The 25,569-nt window shown below is 35.2% G+C and overlaps 1 protein-coding gene across 1 annotated transcript in view; it reads right to left on the reverse strand.

The window, feature by feature from the left end:
• The window catches only part of LOC142350937 (E3 ubiquitin-protein ligase rnf213-alpha-like), a 147,274-nt gene extending 121,965 nt beyond the window's left edge, over positions 1–25,309 (reverse strand). The window contains exons 1-3 of the mRNA XM_075402994.1: positions 25,141–25,309; positions 7,746–7,918; positions 1,534–4,826 (exon numbers count right to left, since the gene is read on the reverse strand). Coding sequence (XP_075259109.1) covers positions 1,534–4,826; positions 7,746–7,918; positions 25,141–25,175 — 3,501 coding nt within the window. The 5' untranslated portion in view covers positions 25,176–25,309. The remainder of the gene's footprint in view (positions 1–1,533; positions 4,827–7,745; positions 7,919–25,140) is intronic.
• Positions 25,310–25,569: the final 260 nt, after the last annotated feature.

Below are 25,569 nucleotides of genomic sequence, written 5' to 3' on the forward strand. Positions count from 1 at the left end.
TCTAAAAACGGTGCCCCCAGAGTGCCCCGCCTAGACCACAACAACACATTTTACGACCTCTTCCTTGCAAAAGACTCAATTCCACGAATAACTATCTCTGCACGGATCCCTTATAAAGAAGACGCCCTCGACCGATCACTCACGAGATCTAACTATCTCAAGTTTCACCGGTAAGAGCGCCTTAGTCGCCAGCCACTTCCGGATACACAGCCAATCCATCACGAGGCTCATAGCCCTTGTCATCAAAAGCCAAATCAATTCATTTCAGGCCAACACAGAGCACATTCCTCAGACCACTCTTTCCTAGCTTCAAATTCCACCATTTCACAAAATCTTTTTCCGAGATCATGACCATCGGGCGCCAGATTTTCAATTTGAGTTTCTAAAACCGAGACTCAAAGTTCTCAAAACTCACAAATCTATTATTATATTTCTTGTAATTTTTCTATTTCATTTTCTCTGTCTATTTCTTATTTAATATTCTTTTTTTCCTTTTCCTCATAATGAAGTTAAGGAACATGTTCTCTTCTTCTTCTTCCGGTCGGAACTTACTCAGTAGGAATTAAACTTATAAAGTTTAAAAACTGGTAAAGTAGCTCACACAGCAGCTAACTCTGTACCGGATGGAGATAAACTGAGTTCTCCCTGTACAACCGACAGACTACGTCATTGCATCCAGCTGGGAACAAATTGTCACTACAAGACAGTGGGAGACTGCTGGATTCATTGACAGGGCTGACGTTACTGGCTAGCACACCCTGTAACTGGTAAGCTTATTGGCTCCCCACTTAAAATATGTGGATCACTCACTGACGACTCTTCACTCATAGGGATGACACAAGTCTCCGACACCAACACAAAACGATCAAGATACATTCAACGTATTTCAACTACACTCTACAAATTCGGATGAAAAATTCTCAACCCCGAATGTATGTAGCAATTGAAATCCGGAATAAACACCTGCAGCCAATCAGGGACTGAGAAAAACTTGTTCTTTTTTACATATTGCTAACTCCATTATACACAGTCAGTTTAATAGTTAGTTACACAATGTGTATACCTCTGACGCCGGTGCTGTATTGTATTACCACCGTATTTTAAGAAGTTTAACTTTTTTGTTTTTTGGAGTCGGTTAGTCTGAGAGAACTAGGTAAGCCTACGTCGCGCGCAGAAATAACTAGCCCTAACTCTTTATACCTTAAGGCTGTAAAAAAAGCCCACTTCGAGTCTGCCTTAATCTACGTTCCTTAAAGCAAAATTTGAAGTTTCTTTTCGCTTTTAGATTCCAAAAGCAAATAGTCGGTGTTAGAAGACAATTACAAAAATTTCTTTAGATGGAAAAGTTGCAATTAACCTGCAGTTGTTTATGTTATTTTCTGATTTTCAGTGGGGTGGGGATGAGGGGCGGGCGAAGTGGGGTTCTGAATGCAAGGCCATGTACAAAAATGTTTTGTGGCCTCAACATTTTATCATTTTGTCATTTTTGGAACAAATTTCAGTTCTCCACGGTATATAGAATAACGATCTAACCGGATCAACATTTTCGTGCTCTACTCCTAAGGACATAAGCAGCTTGCACATCTCCTGGTTGAGTTTTGGAGCATTAATGAAGTTCTCAAGATTCCGGTATCGTGGTGACAATGTTGAAGCGAAAAACGTGCTTCTTTCGCTTAACTCTTCATCGCAATGCTTTTCGATAAACTGCAGTTCTTTCGATATGTTTTCAGGTGGAACCTTTTCAAAAGTTTGGCGTGCCGATCGAAAGGTTATTTTTCCATGCAGCAGTTCTCTGCACTGAGAGTTGAACGCGGTTTCGCATTCTGGAATAACTTTTGACATAAGATGATTAAAAGTGATACTGGGCTCCTGCTGTAGCCTGGCAGATAGTTTGTTGATAAACAATGCGCTTTCTTTCAGCTTCATGTAAGCATCCACGCTTTTTGGATTTGCAATACTGTGACTGTATGTGAAAGTGGGAATAGGGGTCTCGAAATCAAAACACTCCCCAATATCATAATCACTCAAATCGTCCATGTCTTCTCCAGTAAGAGGTATCTCAGAGATTGTGGTGTAAGGTTGGACAGCTCTCAAAATGCTTTCTATCTTGAGGGTTTGTTGATGCATTGAATCAATTATTTGAAGCGCCTGTTTACACTTTGAGTACGCTTGTGCTAGTCTAGAGTGTCTGTTTCCATCGGGAACTCTTTTTTTGTAGATGGAGTAAAAGATATCCCAATGTGGGATGATTTGACGAATGAGACGCTCCGTTATGCTATATTGAACGATACTCTCAGCAACTGACTCAATGACATTTAGATTGCTCATCAAGCGATCCAATGACTCTTTTCTAAAGAGATGACCGCCAGATGTTATGAAAAAGTGGTAAAGTTGTGAAAAGTTTTTCCACGCAAGAAGTTTGGGTAATTCCGTCACTGAATGCAAAATAGGCATCTCTTTTGATAATACAGCTACGTAGTTTTCGCTGGGTTGATCGTATCCGTTCCTACTTGGAACTTGGTTATTTGTGCAAGTCTGAGCTGTTTTTGTTGAATGCGGGAAGATGTCGTTTAGAATTTGCCAATGTTCGCCGGGATATCTGGACTTTGCTTTGACAAAGGTATCCTTCATGCCGCTGTGCTCATTTATTTTTGCAACAATGAGTCGCCTGGTCTCCTGTTGAAATTTGTCGCACCATTGAGCAGACTCCAGGTTGGATTTGCGCAGTTCCAGTGAGACCAACTTAGCTGCGAACAGGAGCGCTATTTCTCTTGTGTAGCGATCGCTTTCTTCTTCAAATGCTTTGTCGATTTCACGCGTCACTGTTAACTTGAACTCCTTATCAAAGCGAGTGCTAACTGTTGACTGTAAAATGTTGACAGTTTTGAGTACAAAGTATAACAGTGTGACTACTGTCTCCTGTTCTGTGGGGTCATTTGGGTTTCTTTCGCTCAAGATGTGGACCAGATTTTCTAGCTCTGACTGCAATTTTGACATGGAGTCCGGATCAGAAGAATTTTGAATGGTCAGCAATGCGAGACTGTCGGTTAGGGGATTGATAAGAGAGGGCTTCAAGGTATCCAATCCTTTTTCCAGTTTCCGTGCAATAGCATTGATGTACTCAGCAACAGACAGATTTAGGCTGAGCACGTTTGAATGCTGCCAATGTTTGACATAGTGTAAAGTTAACAATTTGGTGCTGTTTGTAGTGAACACTTTTGTGGGGTAATGCGTCAGAACGGCAATCGAAAGCTCTATTGGCAACCTGTACCATTCCTCTTTTTTTTTAATGCACACAATTAGCCACTGAAGAATTAAAGGTGCATCACTCTCACTCTTAAAATGGTTATGCAATAGCAACTGGCACACGCTAGATAACTGTACCACGTAGTTTTGAGGAATGTCTCTCTGCACAAATTCCTTGAAACGTTTGGCATCTTCCAATGATGCAAATGAACAACCGAGGATAAAATTTCGGATGTCCTCCGTACTGATGAGCGTCAAATTTAAGCCGTTATTCATGAAGAGAAAGATGAAGAAAGCTGCATAGTATTTGTCGCGTGCGGCCTGTGTTGCCTTCATGACCTCTGTCAATGTGTTAACTATGAGACCAACTTCCTTGCCCTCATCTTCCTTGCCCGTTTGACTCTTTATCATCCCGTTTGAGTTGCTGGATGAAGCCAGTAGTTGCAGCTTGTGAATCTGCTTTGAAATTTCGTCTGTTTTGGAACTACTCTGGCCTAACAGCTCATGAATTGTCATTTCGCAATAATACCGGAAGCCAAGAGCCATTATTGAATTCTTCGCAAGCAGGCTGGATCCGTTTGAGGGGTATTTTCTGGAAGATTGCGCCTTGGAATAATTTTGCGGCACTGATTTTGACCAAGCAACGATACCATCGAACCTGAAATCGGTCAAGCTAACTTGCCCTAGTGATCTGTAATTGTCTTCTGTCTCATTCACTTCAGCCGTCTGGTAATCTCCCGATGAGGCAAAGTAGAAGTACTGTTTTGAGTTTGTGCTAATCTCTGCTGTCGCCAACTGGAACCCAATCAGTGAAAAGTTGTCATTCGAGTAAAGTTTGTGGCCTTCAACTACCTCTCGATCAGTCATCAAACACAACTTCCATGGCAACCTTCTTCCCAACCCAACGGGAGCTGAATCCACAAAGACTTGCAGGTTATAAGTCTGATTTTTATCACCACAATTACACTGGAGGAAAGCTTTGGAATCTTGTTGTGTATTCACCACGGCTGGTGCTGTAAGAGGAGCTAAAAAGTGATGTTTTCCTCTAACAAGTTTTAGCGGCATTTGTTCGGCCTTGTGCTCAAAGTAGACCTTGTTCGGCTCAGGTGTAATGAACTCTGAACAGAAACACTTAGCTGCTCCATTTGCAATCTCTTCCTCGTTTGTCGTTTCTGACACAAAAAAAGCGTATTTGAATTCATTGTTTGCAGAGTTACACCCGATTGGACGTTGGGGACTACTAACGTGAACCAAAAGGAACGGCTCTTTCTCTCCAGAAGAGATTTCACCATGTAGAAAGATATCATTGAATGGATTCAGCAACAGTTGGACTTTTCTGATTAATACTCCATAGCAGGGTGACTTGAAGTTTTCTTTTATCAATTTTGTTTTGGGATCCACCCTGAAGTTCCAATGGAATGAATTCTGCCGAATAAAGTCATTTGCTTTTGAGGGTAGAGCTTTTTCATCTGTGAGGTCAACTCTCCTGGTTGCTGTAAAAGTGGTCTCCCCTTCTTCTGCTATTTGATTTTGGCGAGGTGGCGTCGTCATTGGAACAGAAATCTCACTTTTCCCGCAGCCTACGTCAAGTGGCACAAGCTCAGAAATTCTATGTCTCTCGGGTGTGATTCAAGACAATTTTGTTTAACAAGTTACATAACTCCTATAGTTAAAGTACCAAAAATGCGTGCAATCACGATTCAAATAAATTAAAGACTGCATTTGTGCAAATTAGTAGTGGTTCGAGGGGTAGCGGTGAATTTGCTGAAAGCTGTAGAAGTGCATAAGCTCACCGCTAAATATATGTGAAAGGATTATTGGTTAACCCTAAACTCTTACGTTATTCAACCGTTGCTGCTGTAAATTTGAAAAGGATCACAGATTTTAAAACAATAGCAGTGATCTTACTTATAAGTGCTGCGAAAAGGGCGATGTCTTCGCGGAAATAAAGTAATGTTAGAAATAGACAACAGTTCACCGCCCATTAGGATTATTTGAATCTAGTTACGCCAAATATGGATCTTTTCCGCTAGCGCCCCCCCAGTCCTATATGGCCGAAACTTAGGCACCCCCCAAATATTATTGTTTTGCTCCCTTCTGCAAAGGTTACTTATGATCATGATTACGTACCTAGTACAATACATCAACAACCTCATTTGCAACATTTTTCAGGAAAATCATAGTAGTAGACCCCTTTACAAAGCACGTAATTCCTAAAAACGCAATGAGAACAAGTTTTTGGTTGATGTTTACATTATACGCAGTTCGTTATTATTATGCACGTATTAATTTCGAACCACAGCTCTGTTAATATTTTCTAAATGCCCACTTACGCGTATTCACATGTAATAATTCAAATGCATACAAAATGTTAAAACATATACAAATGGGGGGTGCCTAACTTACTGGGGGGGCGCTAGCGGAAAAGATCCCCAAATATTTGAAACCCCCCACAACTCAGTTTAGTGGAAGTATAATTTTTACGCTCTACAGGTGCAGCTGTTTTTCTTACATAGATACGCGCTTTATAACATTATATAAATTGTAGTTTGAGGGTAAAAATAGATCAAATTAGTTTGCCATTAACAGTTTACCGGGAACTCAGTAGATTACCTTACAGAGTTCTACTACACACTCTTTAAAACAAAATGTTTTATTGTAATTATTCATCCAATTTAACCATTTTAACCGTTGTCATTGGAACATAAATCTCACTTTTGGCATATAGTTAGTGGCGCATTTAAGATACGAGCAAAATTAATTAAATTTGTGAGAAAATTCGGTTTTTAATCCTATCACATGGGCGAGAGCGTTTCAAAGCAGCTTTGGCTTAAGCTTAATCTTTGCCGCAATTGAGCGTTTATTACCGGACAAAGGAAATGAGAGTGTTGATCGTATGTGATATTAAATAAAAATCCAACCGATATGAAGATTGAGGAATTTAAGTGATTATTAAAAAAAAGCGGAATCCGATATCAATAAATGTGACATTATGTACGGCGTCAGGACAAATCCATCGCCAATATAACCAATATGGTAAAATACCCGAATAAAACCAGTATTCTATCCTAATATTGAAATGACCAGCACAATTATTAAGCATAACATTGCGCTGTGCGTTTGGCCAAACCGGCTCTTTTCAACAATTGCCCCCCCCCCTTTGGTACCTAGTAGAGAATCGCCACCCCTTCTGTGCCGTATTTTACCACAATATTACTTGACCTACAGTTTAGATAGCCGAATGTTAGTTTAAGCGCAATTGCAGACCGCTGTTTACGGCAATGCCTCTCATGCGTTGCGGGATGTAATCCGGAAATCGCAGATCGGTTATCGCGGCGAAGCCGCGACGTGCCCGCCAGTCGGAAATTCTTTTCGCAAAAAAAGGGCGGCAATTGTTGAAAAGATCCGCCATACCTCGTGGGTCATGGCCATGCCTCAGCGGCCCGTGGGACTTGATATGAAACTATCAAAACCGAACATGGGATTAAATGCTTTGCTAAAGTATAAATTACACTATAAATACCAAGTGCTTGTTGGTGATCAGATTAGTGAACGAAAAGTTGATAGAGAATATATTGGGTGTAATGGTATTGGGTATACAAGCTCAATGGGTATTTTGACAGTGGTTATATTCTCATGTAACCATCATGTGCTTAGCGACAAACTCTTTTCATGACAGGCAGTAAAGTGGACATAAGTGAACTGTCTCTTTTTCTGGAAGAGAAGAATATTGTCCCATTTGTAGAACTAACAGAAGGACACGTTAGTTGATTTCATAGTTTTCCAGGCAAACCATATTGCATCTTCGTGGTGTTTTTAGACGAGCACTTTTTACCCCCTGTACTGAATTAGGAAAGAAAGACTATATGTACTCGCCTCAGTTTGCCGAGAAATACGCACCACAACTAGGCACCTTCTTTGAATGGTGGATCCCTATCGTCATTTTCCTTTGAGCTAACTCTTTTTCCCGAAAAAATTATCTTAAGTTCTCTAGATACGGCCTAAAACGTGTTTGTGTTGATTAGGAACCAGGCGAAAGAATGCACTCGGTTTTAAAAGTAAACTATTTAAGTCGTCTGGGATAAATTGAAATTCTGTTGTCGGCCGCACCTAAAAATCGTTTGACTAGTTCTGGGTTGTAATTGTTTTCATTTCAGCATGTTTTCATTTCAGTATGCTATTTTTTTTTCTGGTAGGAAAAACAAACACAACTCAGTGTTAATGAAACATTGAAACCAAGGCACCGCACCTAGGTGCGTCTGATACCCGAGACTCTTGTGGTACTCTTGAGGGCTGATCAGAGATGGCTGAAACTGAGCACCACGTCCGAAAGAACAAGTATTGATATTATTCAAAAGAGTATGTATTTCTAGCTTTCATTTAGAGTGAGGCTGACTGTCTTGCCTCAATGGTACAGACTCTTTTTGTGTCTTAGTGGACAAACTTTTTGAAAGATAGAGATTTAAAGAATGATATATTGAATTTTAAGAAGCTTGTGCCAGCAATAAATGATTTGAAGGTAGGGAGTGAGGTTGAGGGTCCCTGTCTCAACTGGTGAGCTCCGTCGGCTGTGACATGTTCAGAAAATCCTTCTTTGGAAAAAGTGGCCGCTGCTTGTTGAACTGGTGTTTCCCTCGACCGAGTTGCTGCTGATGCTCTTGCACCCCAATCACTAAAGCAATAAACTATCAGCTGCATCCCAGGTGACCTTTACAAAAACTCCAGACCATCACAAAAGAATGACATACGATTAGCCCAAAAAATTCCAATGATTTTTTGGTCTCCCTACATCAGAGCCTCTGCAAACTTTCTTTTTCTTTACTGCTGAAGCAAAGAACAAAACTTAGAAAAAGGATAACTGTAATGCAAGTCTGTGTGAGCTCATCAAACTGCTGTGGTTAAGTTTAAGTTTTTTCTTATCTAGCATCAAGCAAGTCTCATCGTAGTAAGTTCCACAAGAACATCAATTTCTTTGAGATCTTTCTACTCTCTTTAAGGGGCACAAAACGAAGTGGAGTGAAGCAGCTGTTGACAAAATAATGGCATTTTTTCGTCATCAACATTTATCAAGATAAGCAAAGCAAAACAATAAAGCAAACAACGTTTTTTTCCTTCAAAATTTATTCATTTTTAGAGCTAGGAAGGGAAATTTTCCGAGGTCACGTTATAGATAAGTTGATATAGAATGAAATAGCCGTTGTCAGAATCCTCAAAATTTTCCGGCGGCCTTTCTCTAAAACCGCGTCACATTGGTTACACATCTTATGCTAAGAAATATCTCAAACTGCAAATGTTGAGGGAACAAATTTTTTCGTGGAGGGGTAAATTTTGAAAACAATTTGTACCAAAAAATTACGTTTCTCATGAAATCTGTCGCTCAAAACTACAAACAAAGATTGGTCTTTGTATTGGTATATTACATGAAATTGAAGATCTAGAACAAAATTGAAAATTTTGAAAACTGAAGGGTTGATATTATCCAAAGCATCACAACAAATGATTTCTCAAGTCTGTTAAAACTTTTATCACTATAAAAAGTGATAACTGTATTTATCACTTTTTCCAATTATTCATAAAAAGTTGAAAACTATAGATTTTCTTCTGACTTGTTTGCGTAAATATGGACAGGAAGGGTTATCTGTTAAAAAAAATGGTTAAAACTGTTTATAAGCTTATAAAAAAAATAATCATAAGATTTCAAATTTTATCAAGAAAATAATTTAATTCTGAGAAAAAAATCAAAATAATCAACAATTACCCAATTACATCTAGTGGTTATCAATTTTGACGCAAAAATTATCTTCAGAATTGCAGAAATTGCAACACACATTTTACTGCGGGTACTCGCGAGGAAAAAAATAAATTTAGTTAATAAATAAAAAAATGTTGTTCAAACTTTTCCCCATTTTCTGTATCGTTTTCTCCGAACAACTACTTTTCTTATCATATCCTACCTAAAAATATTATTGAGCTCACCTGCCAACAAACAGTTATAACCATTTCTGTGGTAAAGGTTACATAACTAATGCAATTTTTGTTCCGACCCCACTTGTGGGGGGGAGGAACTATATACTCAAATGGGTTTTTTTTGTCCAGTCAATTTTGGCCGATCGATATATTCATCGCAGAGAAATGTGAGTGGTATCATTATAAAGCTGGTCCAGCGTAGAATTCAAAATTGAAAAGATTTTTTTGATTTTCGTTTTTTTTCGAGGAGTTATCGAGGATTGAAATTTTGTGAACACGGGATATTTGTTCCCTTTTATTGTGATTTTTCTCCAAATTAAGATATTTTCTATAGAAATAGTATTTCAAACTTCAATTTCTTGCCAAAAAATGAACCAATTTCGTGTTCCTAACTGACTAAAAATGACTAGTTCTTGTCTCATAGGGAGCTTCAATATCAAAAAAATTTGAAATCTATTTGAGAGCTCTCAATATCAAAAAATTTGAGAGCTCTTCAATATCAAAAAAATTTGAAATCTATTTGAGAGCTCACATAGAGACAAGTCACTTTTAATATCAAGGTTCGGTTAATTAAAAACCTCCTTTACAGTCAAATGAAGCCCAATGAACAAAAAAAAGTTTTCAAGGAATTGCTTATGTTTTTTTTTTTGAAATTCGACTCCGAGTTCTCGTAATTCAAAATGAAATTTTGAATTTCTTTTTGAGGTCTTACTATTTTTTTGGAATCTTATGGCATGGACTCATTGACTAACAGTACAATATGTTCCATAATGAGATCTAAGTGAGCATATCTTGTGCTTTGAGCGGACAGCTAATGGCTGCGAAGACTTTAAAAATAATTTTCGAAAATTTTTTCGAACATAAATCAATCATAGAATTATTATCGTGAACTGTAAGTCAGTCTCTTTGATGAAAGCACCCTCTTCCGTCCGACTCTACTAAAACTAATAAAATTTGACCTAACTGGTGGTTTTAACTTCTAACTTTGAGTAATATAACTTCAATTACACAAGATTTCAAAAAGTTTGAAAATTTTTTTTGGATATTTCTGTAATGTTGGCTAATTTTGAAATCTTATCACATTATCAAAAAACTGACAGCTCCTATTGGCTTCAAGAAGACGTTCAGTTGATGACAGAAAAAATTTTCAGAGAAAACCTTATGATTTCAAATGGCTCCGGCTTTTTCTTCTCGCAATTCTCTACTGAAGTTTTGGTTTTTGCCTGATTTTGATGTTGTTTTAATAGTCATAAGACTTGTTGTGATTTCTTATTGATCACCGCTGCATGATAAACATCCTCATACTCCTACCGATGCCTATTTGAGCGTATTTTTTGAGTTCTGTTGAAATTTATTGAAGTTAATGGCTGTTAAGAATTTAAAAATAATTTTTCAAAATTTTTTTTGAACATTAACCAACCTTAAAATTTTCGGGAACTGTTAGTCATTCTCAGTATTGACAGAACCAAATCGCTTTCTACTTAAATTTTAAACTAAAATAATTATCGTTGGCGGTTTTATCTTCTAACTGTTGATTATATGACTTCAATAACACAAGAATACAAAATTTTTTTAAAAAAATGGGTTTTTTCCTATTATTGGTTACTTTTGAACTCATATCACATTATCCAAAGATGGTACACAATATCCAAATATTATTCTAATCTTATTGGCTTGGAAAAATCATTCGGTGGATCACAGATAAAGGTTTCAGAGAAAAGCCAATGGTTTAATTGGCTTCGAAATTTTCTTCTCGCACTTTTCTACCGAATTTTGGTTTTCGCATTTTTTTTGTTATTGTTTTTATAGTTTTAAGACTATTGTGATCTCTCGTTGATTATCTATGCATGACAAACATTTTTTTCCTACCATCGTGTTATTTCTGAGCGTAGTTATTGACCTCCGTTAAAAGCTTTTGATTTTAATGGCTGTTAAGACTAAAAAAGTTTTTCGACAATTTTTTTGATTATCAACCGATCCTGAGCTTTTTCCAGGGTTACTACTCTTAGTACTTACAGGATCTTTTTTTCTATTTCTAATGCATCCAAAAAAATCTGGTTAGCGGTTTTATCTTCTACCTATTAGTTTTAAAACTTCAATGCCACAAGTTCTCATATTTTTTTTCAAAATCTCGGGTACTTTTTCTTTTTTTGGATCCCTTTGAAGTCTTATCACATTATCCTAATACTGGTAGCTCCATTGCTTTGGGGACGACGTTCAACGGATCATATAAAAAGTTTGATGATTTAAATTGCTTTGACACTTTCTTCTCGCACTTTTCTACTGAATTTTTGGTTGTTGTCTGTCTTCGTTGTTGTTTTCATCTTCAATATCTTTTTTAAGGTCTCATTGTCCAAAGATAAATGATCAACAAACTTGTTGTCCCATGGAGGCATAATTTAGCGTATTTATTGGATTCCGTTGAAAGCTAATGAAATTAATGGCGTTGATACTACGATTTTTCCCAAAAATTTCGTGGTTCTAATGTTTTTGTTCATATTTGAATTTTTGGAGATATATCGATAAAAAAAGAAATCCCATTGCTGTTAAAAATTTGATTGAACATTGAAAAATTTTAAGTGAAATGTTCATTTTTTAATGCCTTCGAAACATTTCTCGCTCAATTTTTTCCTTGAAATTGCTATTTTTCCCTTTTTTTGTTCTTTAGGAAGCCATAAATTGCTGACAGGTCTCTTAGGCTTGTAATTGAGGATTGAACTAATGATGTTACCCGAATCAGTTAGTCAGTTTATAGCATTTAGCCTTAAAGTCTATGATATACATTTTCAAACATTTTTCAAACTTTTCAGATTTTGTTGGTCTTTTCGTTGAATTGTAACTAATTTTCATCAATGAGAGGTCACATCCAGTTTTGTGTATTCCAAAAAAAACATATCTACTGATATTATAGACGATGCTTTGTTTGTTGTACAATATCCTTTTTTTAATGTTTTTTGAGTGGTCAGTTTTAGCGCTTCTTTTTCTCTTCTTTCAGAAAAATCGCGTAGTAACAGATCCCAATTGTTTACAAATTTGGCCCAAATAAACTTATTTAATCTCTCAGTATAATTCCTGCAGCTGAATTAGTAGAAATAAGAACTGAAATAAAAATTTATAATATTCAGATAAGAGCTAATGATTTTAATGGTAGCAATAGTTTGTGTTTTCGCAAATCGTTTCTAATTTTTTAGGATTTTCTTTAGTTCGTTTCTAAGGCTTAAGCTACCACCCAAAGACAAAGCCTTTTGGTTTTGGTGTATTTTTTTAGTACATTATCAAGGATTATTTAGTTAAAAGCTAATGATTTTTAAGGCTTTTGAAATTTCTTGGTTTAAAAAATGTTGATTAATTTTGAGTAGTTAAGGTTTTATCTGTCTGCATTTTGACGTTGTTACTATGTGCTTTTAAATTTAGATATTCAGTTTTTGCCGTAAATTTTTTTGTATTTGCTGATTTTTTTGTTTGTTTTTTTCTCCTATTCTTTATGGCACATCTCGTGGGCGTTGTAGTGAGGCATGGCTTTATGTAAATCAATTGGTAGATAGGTTGTGTAACGATTGTTTTAAACTCAAACATCTATTTTTGTTATTTCTTCATTTGGTTGACAATTAAGTCAAAAATGTAGATGAACTCGGGTCGGAACATCATGTGCGAACGCACATTAACGAGCCGCCTTGTTTTAAATATTTTTTCATTTTTCAGAAGAACAGTTATTCGATTATTCATTAGGGTTACTGAAATGCTGATGCTTGGTTTTTTCGGATTATTTAAATTCACTGGCGTTTTCGGTAATATTATGTCTCAAAATACAAAACAAAATTACCTTGGACAAAATTTTCAGCAACCCGTTTATAGCTGCACTACAATTGGGTTATATTTCAAACATTAAATATTCATTCCAGCTATTATTCATTCAACATTACAAACAACAGCGATAAAAGACCTATTGAGCCCCAACAACACATTATCCATGTTCTTTGGCAACCTTTCGAATGAGAACTCTCCAACGCTTGCCGGTGGCTCCTGTTCTCTGTTCGAAGTTGTCGATGAGGCCCTGAATGAAGCTCTATTTGAGTTAACAAAGTTTTTCCGATAAAAATAGGTGATAAACATTCTGTGTAGTTATAACAGTAATTAGCTCCAGTTACAAATGATAACTAGTAGCTTCCATCTTAATGCCTTCAAGTTCAGCAGTGTAAAATTGTTGTCACAGCAATCGTATTTCTGTGTGTACTCTCCGGATAAATAAAACCAGTGCATGCTTAAACCTTGGCTTAAAAAATAGCAGCCAAATCATTTTTCTTTGTGTCAGTAAGCTATTTCGGGGGGAAAACTTTAGACAAATTATATTCAATCTTGAACCCTTCAAAAATTCCCTCAGTCATTTTGTTTGCTCTTGAGTGTTGGACACCTTGATCATTAACCACACTGCAGCTTCAGGTTAGGGATGACAAACTTAATCTCATTTTATAATGCTAAAAGTTCTCGAATTGAAGTTGTGCAAATGTTTTACTAAAACAAAATTCCACTGATTTTAGAGTCCCACTTCGCACCGGAAATCCAGCCTTCAACCAAATCAGATAATATCAAAAATTCCCATTAGACGTTTCTCAACTGTCCGTTGCTGTAAAAGTAGGGTATTTCCATAGATAAAAAATGTTTTCCTGGTCTTCTTTCCGTTTACTATATCAATCAAGAGCGTCTTGGTTGATGCCAGACCACCAAGCATTCACTTGTACTAATCCACTTTTTTGCTTTCTTCCCTTGATGAGATCTTTATTTTTTTAATGACCATAGGTCAAAAGAAAGAAAAAAAAAGCCTAAAGACTTTTTGCAATATTATTTGCCACTGCATCTTACTGATACGGGCGACCTATAATTTTTTAGCACTGCTTACAGTTGACAGTTGTAATTTTTCGCTCTTTTCATGACAATTAGAAATTACTATTCTTGCTTTTCTTAACGAAGTGTGATTTTGCAAGAGCGTTTAGTACTTAGAGTTTTGACAATTTAGAGCTTTGAAAACTTAGAGCCAATCACATGACCGTATTTAACTCCAAGTGCGTTTCAGTACTGGGCCAGTATAAATGCAATTCCTCATCATTACTGAATCATAGGCTGATTCATGTCATTTTTTTCACTTGTCAGACTCGCGTTCAGTCTAATTTTACAATGGTCAGACTTGGGCCAAGGGTAAAAATAAAGATTAGTACCGGGATTCAACCAACAATCTCTCGCTCCGTAGACGTTAGTCCACCTAACTGCGCCATCCGGACTGTTTAAATCTTTCAATTTTGTATATCACTTTTGCGCCGTTAATATACGCTTGAAAGAAGCGAATTTCATGCAAGAAAGCGAGCAAAATACATTACATGGGAGACTTGAATTTACAATTTCTCAGTACTGATTTATACTTGGAGTTTGGTACGGGTTACATATCCTCTTACATTTCGGTAAAATCTAAAGTTGTGTCAATAACGGATGTGTTATCATTTGGGATAAATGTGTTTGTATGATGAAAGCGGTTGGTAGATATGCTGTCAAATAGATTTATCTTTGCTATTTTTCAATTTCTCTTTACAGAATGGCAAATAACCAAAGTTTTTGAAAGAAAAATTATTTTGCTGTTTGGCAGAATGTCATTTTGGAAAATGATTTGTGAATTATCTTTACCAAAATTTCACAAACAAAATCCAACTTGCCTTTTCTTCCTCGGAACTGCAACTTACGATCAGAATACCATCCGGAAAACAGAGCTGTTTTTGCAGTGCAACTAATGTCTACTTCATTGCTTTTTCGAAATTCAGCAGGAGGCTCATTGATTCTGTAAAAACGTTTCTCTTTCAATATGCGTTATTTGACACACAACCAAGGATAGTGAAACTACAAGAACAAGCTACTTCCTGATCCCAATGAATTGTCGGCTATAAGAACGTATTTCAAATCCGTTGCAAAATAATTGTCTCATGTACGGCAAGTTAGGTGATGCCATGAACTATTAAATCGATTAGTTTTTCTATATTAGTAACCTGAAGATTATTGTTTTGGACCCCATCCTTTAATTTGCTTATCTCAGGCTTGACCTCGTTTAACTATAACTAATGTTGAAGAAAAAATTTGTCAGAACAACTAGTAACTTTTTCAGGGTAATCATAATTTATCAAATTGGAAACATTTTTTTCAGATAGTAAATGGAACTCCTCTTCTTTTCTGATGAATTGGTAAAATTTTTTAATATAAGACTTGAAGCTGCTAAATGAATCGTAGAGTTTCCATTACAAGAAACTAATCCAGAAAATTTTTTGCATTTCCGACCTTATTTCAATTGAACAATGATGAAGATTGCAAAAATTTTTCTCTGAGAACGATCTTTAATGCGTGATTTCTGTTGACTTTTAAAATTGATTTGACATATCAGACGTCACTTTCCATCCAAAAACCACTGAAAATGTATCGCTTTTATCTTCCATTTTTTACATTCTATTGGTGAGATGACAATTCTTTTTTGGAGTTCATCACAGAAGATTATGCTACAATGATGTCTATCTTTTTTGTGTTTGATGTTTTATATTTTGCTGTTATCAATGATAGCCTCAAAGAATATGAACTGATCCTGTCCTACCCGTTTTCCTTGGAAAAATTGTTCTTTTGCATTAGTTTCTCCATTATGCTTTTAATCTTCCGGTGACTTTGTGCTGGTACTTCCCAACATTTTTGTTTCACCGGTCTGTATATTTTCTTTAGGTGCATATTTCATATGAAATTGTGTACTGGTTTTTTGCTGTTAAGTAAATTGAAAGCTTTCTTTGAGTTTTTGGCTTATGATGACTGTGTTTTGATTTTCCGGTTTTATGTTGTCTGTATCTTTTTTTTGGTTGATATGACAAGTAATTTAGCTTATTCATTTTATCTATCCATGTTTCATATAAATTTGTGTACTGGTTTTTTGCTGTTAAGTAAATTGAAAGCTTTCATTGAGTTTTTGGCTTATGATGACTGTGTTTTTATTTTCCGGTTTTATGTTGTCTGTATCCTTTTTTTGGTTGATGTTGACATGTAATTTTGTTTATTCATTTTATCTATTCCTAATAAAAAAGGGGATTGCGTTGTGTTCACGAGTCAATCTGTTGAAATAGTTGACCCAAGCACTTTTGCGTACTGTTATTCTGAATGTTCAACTGTAGATCGATTTCAAGTCATTCGTTCCATGTTTCCTTTCCTTCGGTAATTTGTGTGCGTTGAAATTTTGCATTTTTGTTATTTTTAGTTTCTTCTTAACGACTGAATGTTTTTCGTTAGTTACTTTTTTGGGATCTGGAACGCATTTTGAACTTTATCATGTTCGTCGAAGATGTCGTGCTTTCAAAAATGTTGTACTTTTTTGTCCTGTCCCTTGCTTAAAGTACTCAAATGCGGCCGATTTCAACTGTTGAGAGTTTTCACTTTTGTATATCACTTTTGCGCCGTTAATATTCGCTTGAAAGAAGCGAATTTTAAGCAAGAAAGCGAGCAAAATATGCGGCCGGTTTCAACTGTTGAGAGTTTTCACTTTTGTATATCACCTTTGCGCCGTTAATATACCCTTGAAAGAAGCGAATTTCAGACAAGAAAGCGAGCAAAATATATTACATGGGAGACCTAAATTTAAAATTTCCCAGTACTGATTTACACTTGGAGTTCGGTACGGGTAACATCTCCTCTTACATTTTGTTAAAATCTAAACTTTGTGTCAGTAATGGATGTCTTTTCATTTGGGATAAGTGTGTTTGACGATGAAAGCGGTTGGTAGATATGCTGTCAAATAGATTTACCTTTGCTAATTTTCAATTTCTCTCCGCAGAATGGCAATAACCAAACTTTTTTATTGAAAAAAAAATATTTTCCTGTTTGGCAATTGACATTTTGGAAAATGGTTTGTGAATTATCTTTACCAAAATTTCACAAAAAAATCCAACTTGCCTTTTCCTCGGAACTGCAACTTACACTCAGAATACCATCCGGAAAACAGTGCTGTTTTTGCAGTGCAACTATTGTCTAATTCATTGCTTTTTTTTAAATTCAGCAGGAGGCTCATTGATTCTATAAAAACGTTTCTCTTTCGATATGCGTTATTTGACACACAACCAAGGATAGTGAATTTACAAGAACAAGCTAATTCCTGATCCCAATGAATTGTCGGCTATATAAACGTATTTCAAATCCGTTGCAAAAAAAATTGTCCCATGTTCGGCAAGTTGGGTGATGCCATGAACTATTAAATCGATTAGTTTTTCTATATTAGTAACCTGAAGTTTATTGTTTTGGACCCCATCCTTTAATATGCTTATCTCAGGCTTGACCTTGTTTAACTATAATTAATGTTGAACGAAAATTTGTCAGAACTACTAGTTACTTTTTCAGGGTAATCATAATTTATCAAATTGGAAACATTTTTTTTCAGATAGAAAAAGGAACTCCTTTTCTTTTCTGATGAATTGGCAAAATTTTTTAATATCAATTTTGAAGCTGCTAAAAGAATCGTAGAGTTTCCATTACAAGAAACTAATCCAGAAAATTTTTTGCATTTCCGACCTTATTGCAATTGAACAATGATGAAGATAATAAAAGTTACCCTCTAAGAACGAACTTTAATGCGTGATTTCCGTTGACTTTTAAAATTGTCTTGACATATCAGACGTCACATTCTATCTGAAACCACTAGAAATGTATAGCTTTTATCTTCCATTTTTTACATTCTATTGATGAGATGACAATTGTTTATTGAAGTTCATCATAGAAGAACATGCTACAATGATGTCTATCTTTTTTGTGTTTGATGTTTTATTTTTGATGTTATCAATGATAGCCACAAAACATATGAACTGATCCTATCCTACCCGTTTTTCTCGGAAAAATTGTTCTTTTGCATTATTTTCTCCATTATGCTTTTAATCTTCCGTTGACTTTGTGCTGGTACTTCCCAACATTTTTGCTTCACCGGTCTGTAATTATTCTTTAGTTAAGTATTTTATATGAAATTGTGTACTGATTTTTGTTGTTAAGTAAATTGAAAGCTTTCTTTGAGTTTTGGGCCTATGATGACTGTGTTTTGATTTTTCTGTTTTATGTTGTCTGTTTTCTTTTTTTGTTTGATATGACATGTAATTTAGCTTATTCATTTTATCTATTCTTAATAAAAAAGGTGATTGCATTGTGTTCACGAGTTGTTCTGTTGAAATAGTTTTGAAAATTTTACTGGTTTTATGGTTAAAATCTTGAAACTCTCGTTCTGTGTTGTTTCTAAGGATAAAAATGTTATCGGGCTGCCTTTGTCAATTGTTCATAATGACCCAAGCACTTTTGCGTACTGTTATTTGGAATGTTCAATAGTAGATCGATTTCGAGTAATTCGTTCCGGGGTTTTCTTTCCTTCGGTAATCGATTACTGATTCGTTATCTTTTGTTCAGAATGAGCAGATGATTTGGTTCTGCGTTTACGCGTTGCATAAATTTGTGTTCGTTGAAATTTCGCAATTCTGCTATTTTTAGTTTCTTTTTAACGACTGAATGTGTTTCGTTAGTTAAATTTTTTGGGATCTTGAACGCATTTGAGTTTAATCATGTTAGTCGAAGATGTCGTGCTTTCAAAAATGTTGTACTTTTGTCCTGTCCCTTGCTTAAAGTACTCAAATGCGGCCGGTTTCAACTGTTGAGAGTTTTCACTTTTGTAAATCACTTTTGCGCCGTTAATATACGCTTGAAAGAAGCTAATTTCAAACAAGAAAGCTAGCAAAATTTATTACATGGGAGACTTGAATTTACAATTTCCCAGTACTGATTTACACTTGGAGTTCGGTATGGGTAACACTTCCTCTTACATTTTGCTAAAATCTAAAGTTTGTGTCAATAACGGATGTCTTATCATTTGGGATAAATGTGTTTGATGATGAAAGCAGTTGGTAGATATGCTGCCAAATAGATTTACCTTTGCTATTTTTCAATTTCTCTCCGCAGAATAGCAATAACCAAATTTTTTTAATGAAAAAAAAATATTTTCCTGTTTGGCAATTGACATTTTGGAAAATGGTTTGTCAATTATCTTTACCAAAATTTCACACAAAAAATCCAATTGCCTTTTCTTTTTCGGAACAGCAACTTACGATCAGAATACCATTCGGAAAACATTGATGTTTTTGCAGTGCAACTAATGTCTAATTCATTGCTTTTTCGAAATTCAGCAGGAGGCTCATTGATTCTGTAAAAACGTTTCTCTTTCGATATGCGTTATTTGACAAACAACCAAGGATAGTGAAGTTACAAGAACAAGCTAATTCCTGATCGCAATGAATTGTCGGCTATATGAACATATTTCAGATCTGTTGCAAAAAATTGTCTCATTTTCGGCAAGTTAGGTGATGCCATGAGATATTAAATTGATTAGTTTTTCTGTATTAGTAACCTGAAAATTATTGTTTTGGACCCCACACTTTAATAAGATTATCTCAGGCTTGACCTGGTTTAACTATATTTAATGTTGATGAAAAAGTTTGTTAGAACAACTAGTTACTTTTTCATGGTAATCATAATTTATCAAATTGGAGACATTGTTTTTCAGATAGTAAATGGAGCTCTGAATAAGCAGATGATTTCGTTCTGCGTTTGCGCGTTGCAAAAATTTGTGTTCGTTGAATTTTCGCATTTTTGCTATTTAGGTTCTTCTTAACGACTGAATGTTTTTCATTAGTTAAAATTTTTGGGATTTTGAACGCATTTTGAACTTAATCATGTTCGTCGAAAATGTCGTGCTTTCAAAAATGTTGTACTTTTATGTCCTGTCCCTTGCTTAAAGTACTCAAACGCGGCCGGTTTCAAATGTTGAGAGTTTTCAATTTAGTATATCTTTTTTACGCCGTTAATATACGCTTGAAAGAAGCGAATTTCAAACAAGAAAGCTAGCAAAATATATTACATGGGAGACTTGAATTTACAATTTCCCAGTTCTGATTTACACATGGAGTTCGGTATGGGTAACATTTCCTCTTACATTTTGTTGAAATCTAAAGTTTGTGTCAATAACGGATGTCTTATCATTTGGGATAAATGTGTTTGATGATGAAAGCAGTTGGTAGATATGCTGTCAAATAGATCTACTTTTGCTATTTTTCAATCTCTCTCCGCAGAATGGCAAATAACCAAAGTTTGTCAATGAAAAATTTTTTTCCTGTTTGGCAATTGAGAATTTGGAAAATGGTTTGTGAATTATCTTCACCAAAAATTCACGCGAAAATCCAACTTGCATTTTCTTCCTCGGAACTGCAACTTACGATCAGAATACCATTCGGAAAACATTGCCGTTTTTGCAGTGCAACTAATGTCTAATTCATTGCTTTTTCGAAATTCAGCAGGAGGCTCATTGATTCTGTAAAAACGTTTCTCTTTCGATATGCGTTATATGACAAACAACCCAGGATAGTGAAGTTACAAGAACACTCTAATTTCTGATGGCAATGAATTGTCGACTATATGAACATATTTCAGATCTGTTGCAAAAAATTGTCTCATTTTCGGCAAGTTAGGTGATGCCATGAGATATTAAATTGATTAGTTTTTCTATATTAGCAACCTGAAGATTATTGTTTTGGACCCCATCCTTTAATAAGATTATCTCAGGCTTGACCTGGTTTAACTATAATTAATGTTGATGAAAAATTTTGTCAGAACAACTAGTTACTTTTTCATGGTAATCATAATTTATCAAATTGGAGACATTTTTTTCAGATAGTAAATGGAACTCAGAATAAGCAGATGATTTCGTTCTGCGTTTACGCGTTGCAAAAATTTTTGTGCGTTGAATTTTTGCATTTTTGCTCTTTTTAGTTTCTTCTTAACGACTGAATGTTTTTCATTAGTTGAAGTTTTTGGGATCTTGAACACATTTTGAACTTAATCATGTTCTTCGAAGATGTCGTGCTTTTAAAAATTTTGTACTTTTTTGTCCTGTCCCTTGCTTAAAGTACTCAAATGCGGCCGATTTCAACTGTTGAGAGTTTTGACTTTTGTATATCACTTTTGCGCCGTTAATATACGCTTGAAAGAAGCGAATTTCAAGCAAGAAAGCTAGCAAAATATATTACATGGGAAACTTGAATTTACAACTTCTCAGTACTGATTTACACTTGGAGTTTGGTACGGGTTACATATCCTCTTACATTTCGTTAAAATCTAAAGTTGTGTCAATAACGGATGTGTTATCATTTGGGATAAATGTGTTTGTATGATGAAAGCGGTTGGTAGATATGCTGTCAAATAGATTTATCTTTGCTATTTTTCAATTTCTCTTTACAGAATGGCAAATAACCAAAGTTTTTGAAAGAAAAATTAGTTTGCTGTTTGACAGAATGTCATTTTGGAAAATGATTTGTGAATTATCTTTACCAAAATTTCACAAACAAAATTCAACTTGCCTTTTCTTCCTCGGAACTGCAACTTACGATCAGAATACCATCCGGAAAACAGTGCTGTTTTTGCAGTGCAACTAATGTCTAATTCATTGCTTTTTCGAAATTCAGCAGGAGGGTCATTGATTCTGTAAAAACGTTTCTCTTTCGATATGCGTTATTTGACACACAACCAAGGATAGTGAAGTTACAAGAACAAGCTAATTCCTGATCCCAATGAATTGTCGGCTATAAGAACGTATTTCAAATCCGTTGCAAAAAAATTGTCTCATGTTCGGCAAGTTAGATGATGCCATGAACTATTAAACCGATTAGTTTTTCTATATTAGTAACCTGAATATTATTGTTTTGGACCCCATCATTTAATATGCTTATTTCAGGCTCGACCTCGTTTAACTATAATTAATGTTGAAGGAAAATTTGTCAGAACAACTAGTTACTTAGGGTAATCGTAATTTATCAAATTGGAAACTTATTTTTTCAGATAGTAAATGGAACTCCTCTTCTTTTCTAATGAATTGGCAAAATTTTTTTAAAATAAATTTTGAAGCTGCTAAACGAATCGTAGAGTTTCCAATACAAGAAATTAATCCAGAAAACTTTTTCGCATTTCCGACCTTATTTCAATTGAACAGTGATGAAGATTGCAAACGTTACTCTCTGAGAACGAACTTTAACGCTTGATTTCTGTTGACTTTTAAAAATGTTTTGACATATCAGACGTCACATTCCATCTGAAACCACTGGACTTACATTCTATTGGTGACATGACAATTCTTTTTTGGAGTTCATCACAGAAGATTATGCTACAATGATGTCTATCTTTTTTTTGTTTGATGTTTCATTCTTTGCTGTTATCAATGATAGCCACAAAACATATGAACTGATCCTATCCTACCCGTTTTTCTCGGAAAAATTGTTCTTTTGCATTATTTTCTCCATTATGATTTTAATCTTCCGTTCACTTTGTGCTGGTACTTCCCGACATTTTTGTTTCACCGGTCTTTAGTTTTTCTTTAGGTGCATGTTTCATATAAATTTGTGTACTGGTTTTTTGCTGTTAAGTAAATTGAAAGCGTTCATTGAGTTTTTGGCTGATGATGACTGTGTTTTGATTTTCCGGTTTTATGTTGTCTGTATCCTTTTTTGGTTGATGTTGACATGTAATTTTGTTTATTCATTTTATCTATTCCTAAAAAAAAGGGGATTGCGTTGTGTTCACGAGTCAATCTGTTGAAATAGTTGACCCAAGCACTTGTGCGTACTGTTATTAGGAATGTTCAATAGTAGATCGATTTCGAGTCAGTCGTTCTAGGGTTTCTTTTCCTTGTGTAATCGATTACTGACTCGTTATCCTTTGTTCAGAATGAGCAGATGATTTCGTTCTGCTTTTACGCGTTGCAAAAATTTGTGTTCGTTTATATTTCGCATTTTTGTTATTGTTAGTTTCTTCTTAACGACTGAATGTTTTTCGTTAGTTGATTTTTTTGGGATCGTGAACGCATTTTGAACTTAATCATGTTCGTCGAAGATGTCGTGCTTTCAAAAATTTTGTACTTTTTTGTCCTGTCCCTTACTTAAAGTACTCAAATGCGGCCGATTTCAACATTCGAGTTTAGCAGTTCTTTGATTTCGGGTTCCCTCTTTTAATTTCTTGCAAATATTTCAATTTTTTGGTTGCTTCTTGTCCTTAAAATCTGCATGCTTAAAAGGTCTTGTTCATGTCTCTGACCGCGTCTGATTGGTTTAATCTAGATTAGTTCTGTGATCGCCCAATGTGTTTTGTTTGCTCGACCAATTTCATTATGCCAATTTTCTTAGTTGCTGTACCAAAATTCTAAATCTCTTTTCCCCGTTGTCTTTCTTCTCAGTATTAAGCGCCTGTGCGGTTAAACAAAACTCGCGGACTTCAACTTTCCGAGTCTCTCTGCTTCTATCAAATTTTTCTTTCGCCAATTAACTTCGGAGTTTTTCTTCTGAAAATCTTTTTCTGAAGTTTTATATTCAGTTCTTAAATTCTCACAAAAAAAAACAAAAAAAAATATTTTTTGATTGCAGGCATTGTTTCCTTCATTTCCCTTTTTTGATGGTCCCTTATATAGTGTAAACATTTTTAGTTTAGTTGAGCTTCGGGTTCAATGTGTTAGAATATTGTCATATATTGACAGAATTATTTTCGATAGTTATTAAGATTTGTGTCTATCATCTATTGAATTGAGGCATTTATAGGCTCTTGTAGAGTATTGTTTGGTTCTCTTAGGAGCGCCATGAAATGGATGTAGTTTCAGATTGAATTGAATTATCTAACTTGTAACGAGGAATTAGGTTAAACTGTAAACGTCAAAAATGGAAAACAGTGGGGAGGTTTTAGCTGGCTAAAGTATGAGACACAATTAAGGAGAAGCATGAGTTCTTGTGAATTAGCCGCCCGCTCATCAAGAGAACTATATTTTAGGATTTCAAATTAACTACCACAAACTTCAACGGTCAGCGATCAAGGCTCTGTCAAGGTTTTTTGGATTCCATCATTTAATATGCTTATCTCAGGCTTGACATCCTTTAACTATAATTAATGTTGACGGAAAATTCGTCAGAGCAACTAGTTACTTTTAAGGGTAGTCATAATTTACCAAATTGGAATTTTTTTTATTTTCATACAGTAAATGGAACTCCTCTTCTTTTCTGATGCATTGGCAAAATTTTTTAACATAAATTTTGAAGCTGCTTAACGAATCGTAGAGTTTCCATTACAAAAAATTAATCCAGAAAGCTTTTTCGCATTTCCGACATTATTTCAATTAAACAGTGATGAAGATAGCAAAAGTTACTCTCCGAGAACGAACTTTATGGCGGGATTTCTGTAGACTTTTGAAATTGTTTTGACATACCAGACGAAACAGTCCATCTGAAACCACTGGAAAAGTATCACTTTTATCTTCTATTTTTTACATTATATTGGTGAGATGACAATTCTTTTTTGAAGTTCATCACAGAAGATTACGCTATTATGATATATAAAGTTGGTGTGTTTTTTCACGTTGCAATTCAGCTCACAGAGATACGAGTAAATAAGAAAAATTTGATTAGTCTTGATACATCGTGTAATACAACACGAGAGGCAAGTTTGTTTCATGCCCGCAAATAATTTCAACTGGCTGATTTCCTGAAAAAGTTTTCCTATATTAGCAAACTTTGACAATTTTATACACAAAAGTTTTCTCAGTGACGTTTTACTGAAATGAAATCTCAGTGGTGTATTTAGAAAAATGAAATCATAGAATAATGTCTGGGTTTTCAATTAACGACAATGTTGATTTAGTCTTAAGCCAAATATTGCAAGCCAAATTACTAAAAAAATGAGAATGCTGTAAGATGATTTTTCGTTTGTGCAGTTCGTGCTATTGCTGTCTTCTTTTCAGATTACCCCTGAGAGACTGCTAGACTTAGGAAACTAGACTGAAAAAAATATCAGTTGCAGCAAAGAGCTCACCTGTTTATATTTGATTGTCTCTTATCCGAGTCCATTGCCTCCGCGGAGAGAAAAATGCATCTTGCTCTTCATTAAAGTCCTTAAAAACAGGTAGCTAATGCTAAAAACGTCTAAAAAACCAATATTCAGACCAAAACACGTGCAAATTATTCAATTTGAGTATTTTTAATCATTAATACAAATAACTGCATATATGAACAATCAATTGAAAATGATTTCTGGCGCGATAAAGCAAAACTTGACGTTTAGATTCTCAAAAGGTTCTTAAAACTTCGAGTAAAATGTAGAATAACATCTAGTTAAATATAACGTACAGATTACATATCATCGAATGCCGTGTATCAGCCACCAAAATCATATAAGTGAGAACATTCTTAGCTCTATACACGTCCACAAATCGCAATCGAGCTATTTTTAAAGATGGTTTCT

Source organism: Convolutriloba macropyga, chromosome 1 (genome assembly GCF_964194025.1).
Source record: "Convolutriloba macropyga chromosome 1, txConMacr16.3, whole genome shotgun sequence".
NCBI classification, from domain to species: domain Eukaryota; kingdom Metazoa; phylum Xenacoelomorpha; order Acoela; family Convolutidae; genus Convolutriloba; species Convolutriloba macropyga.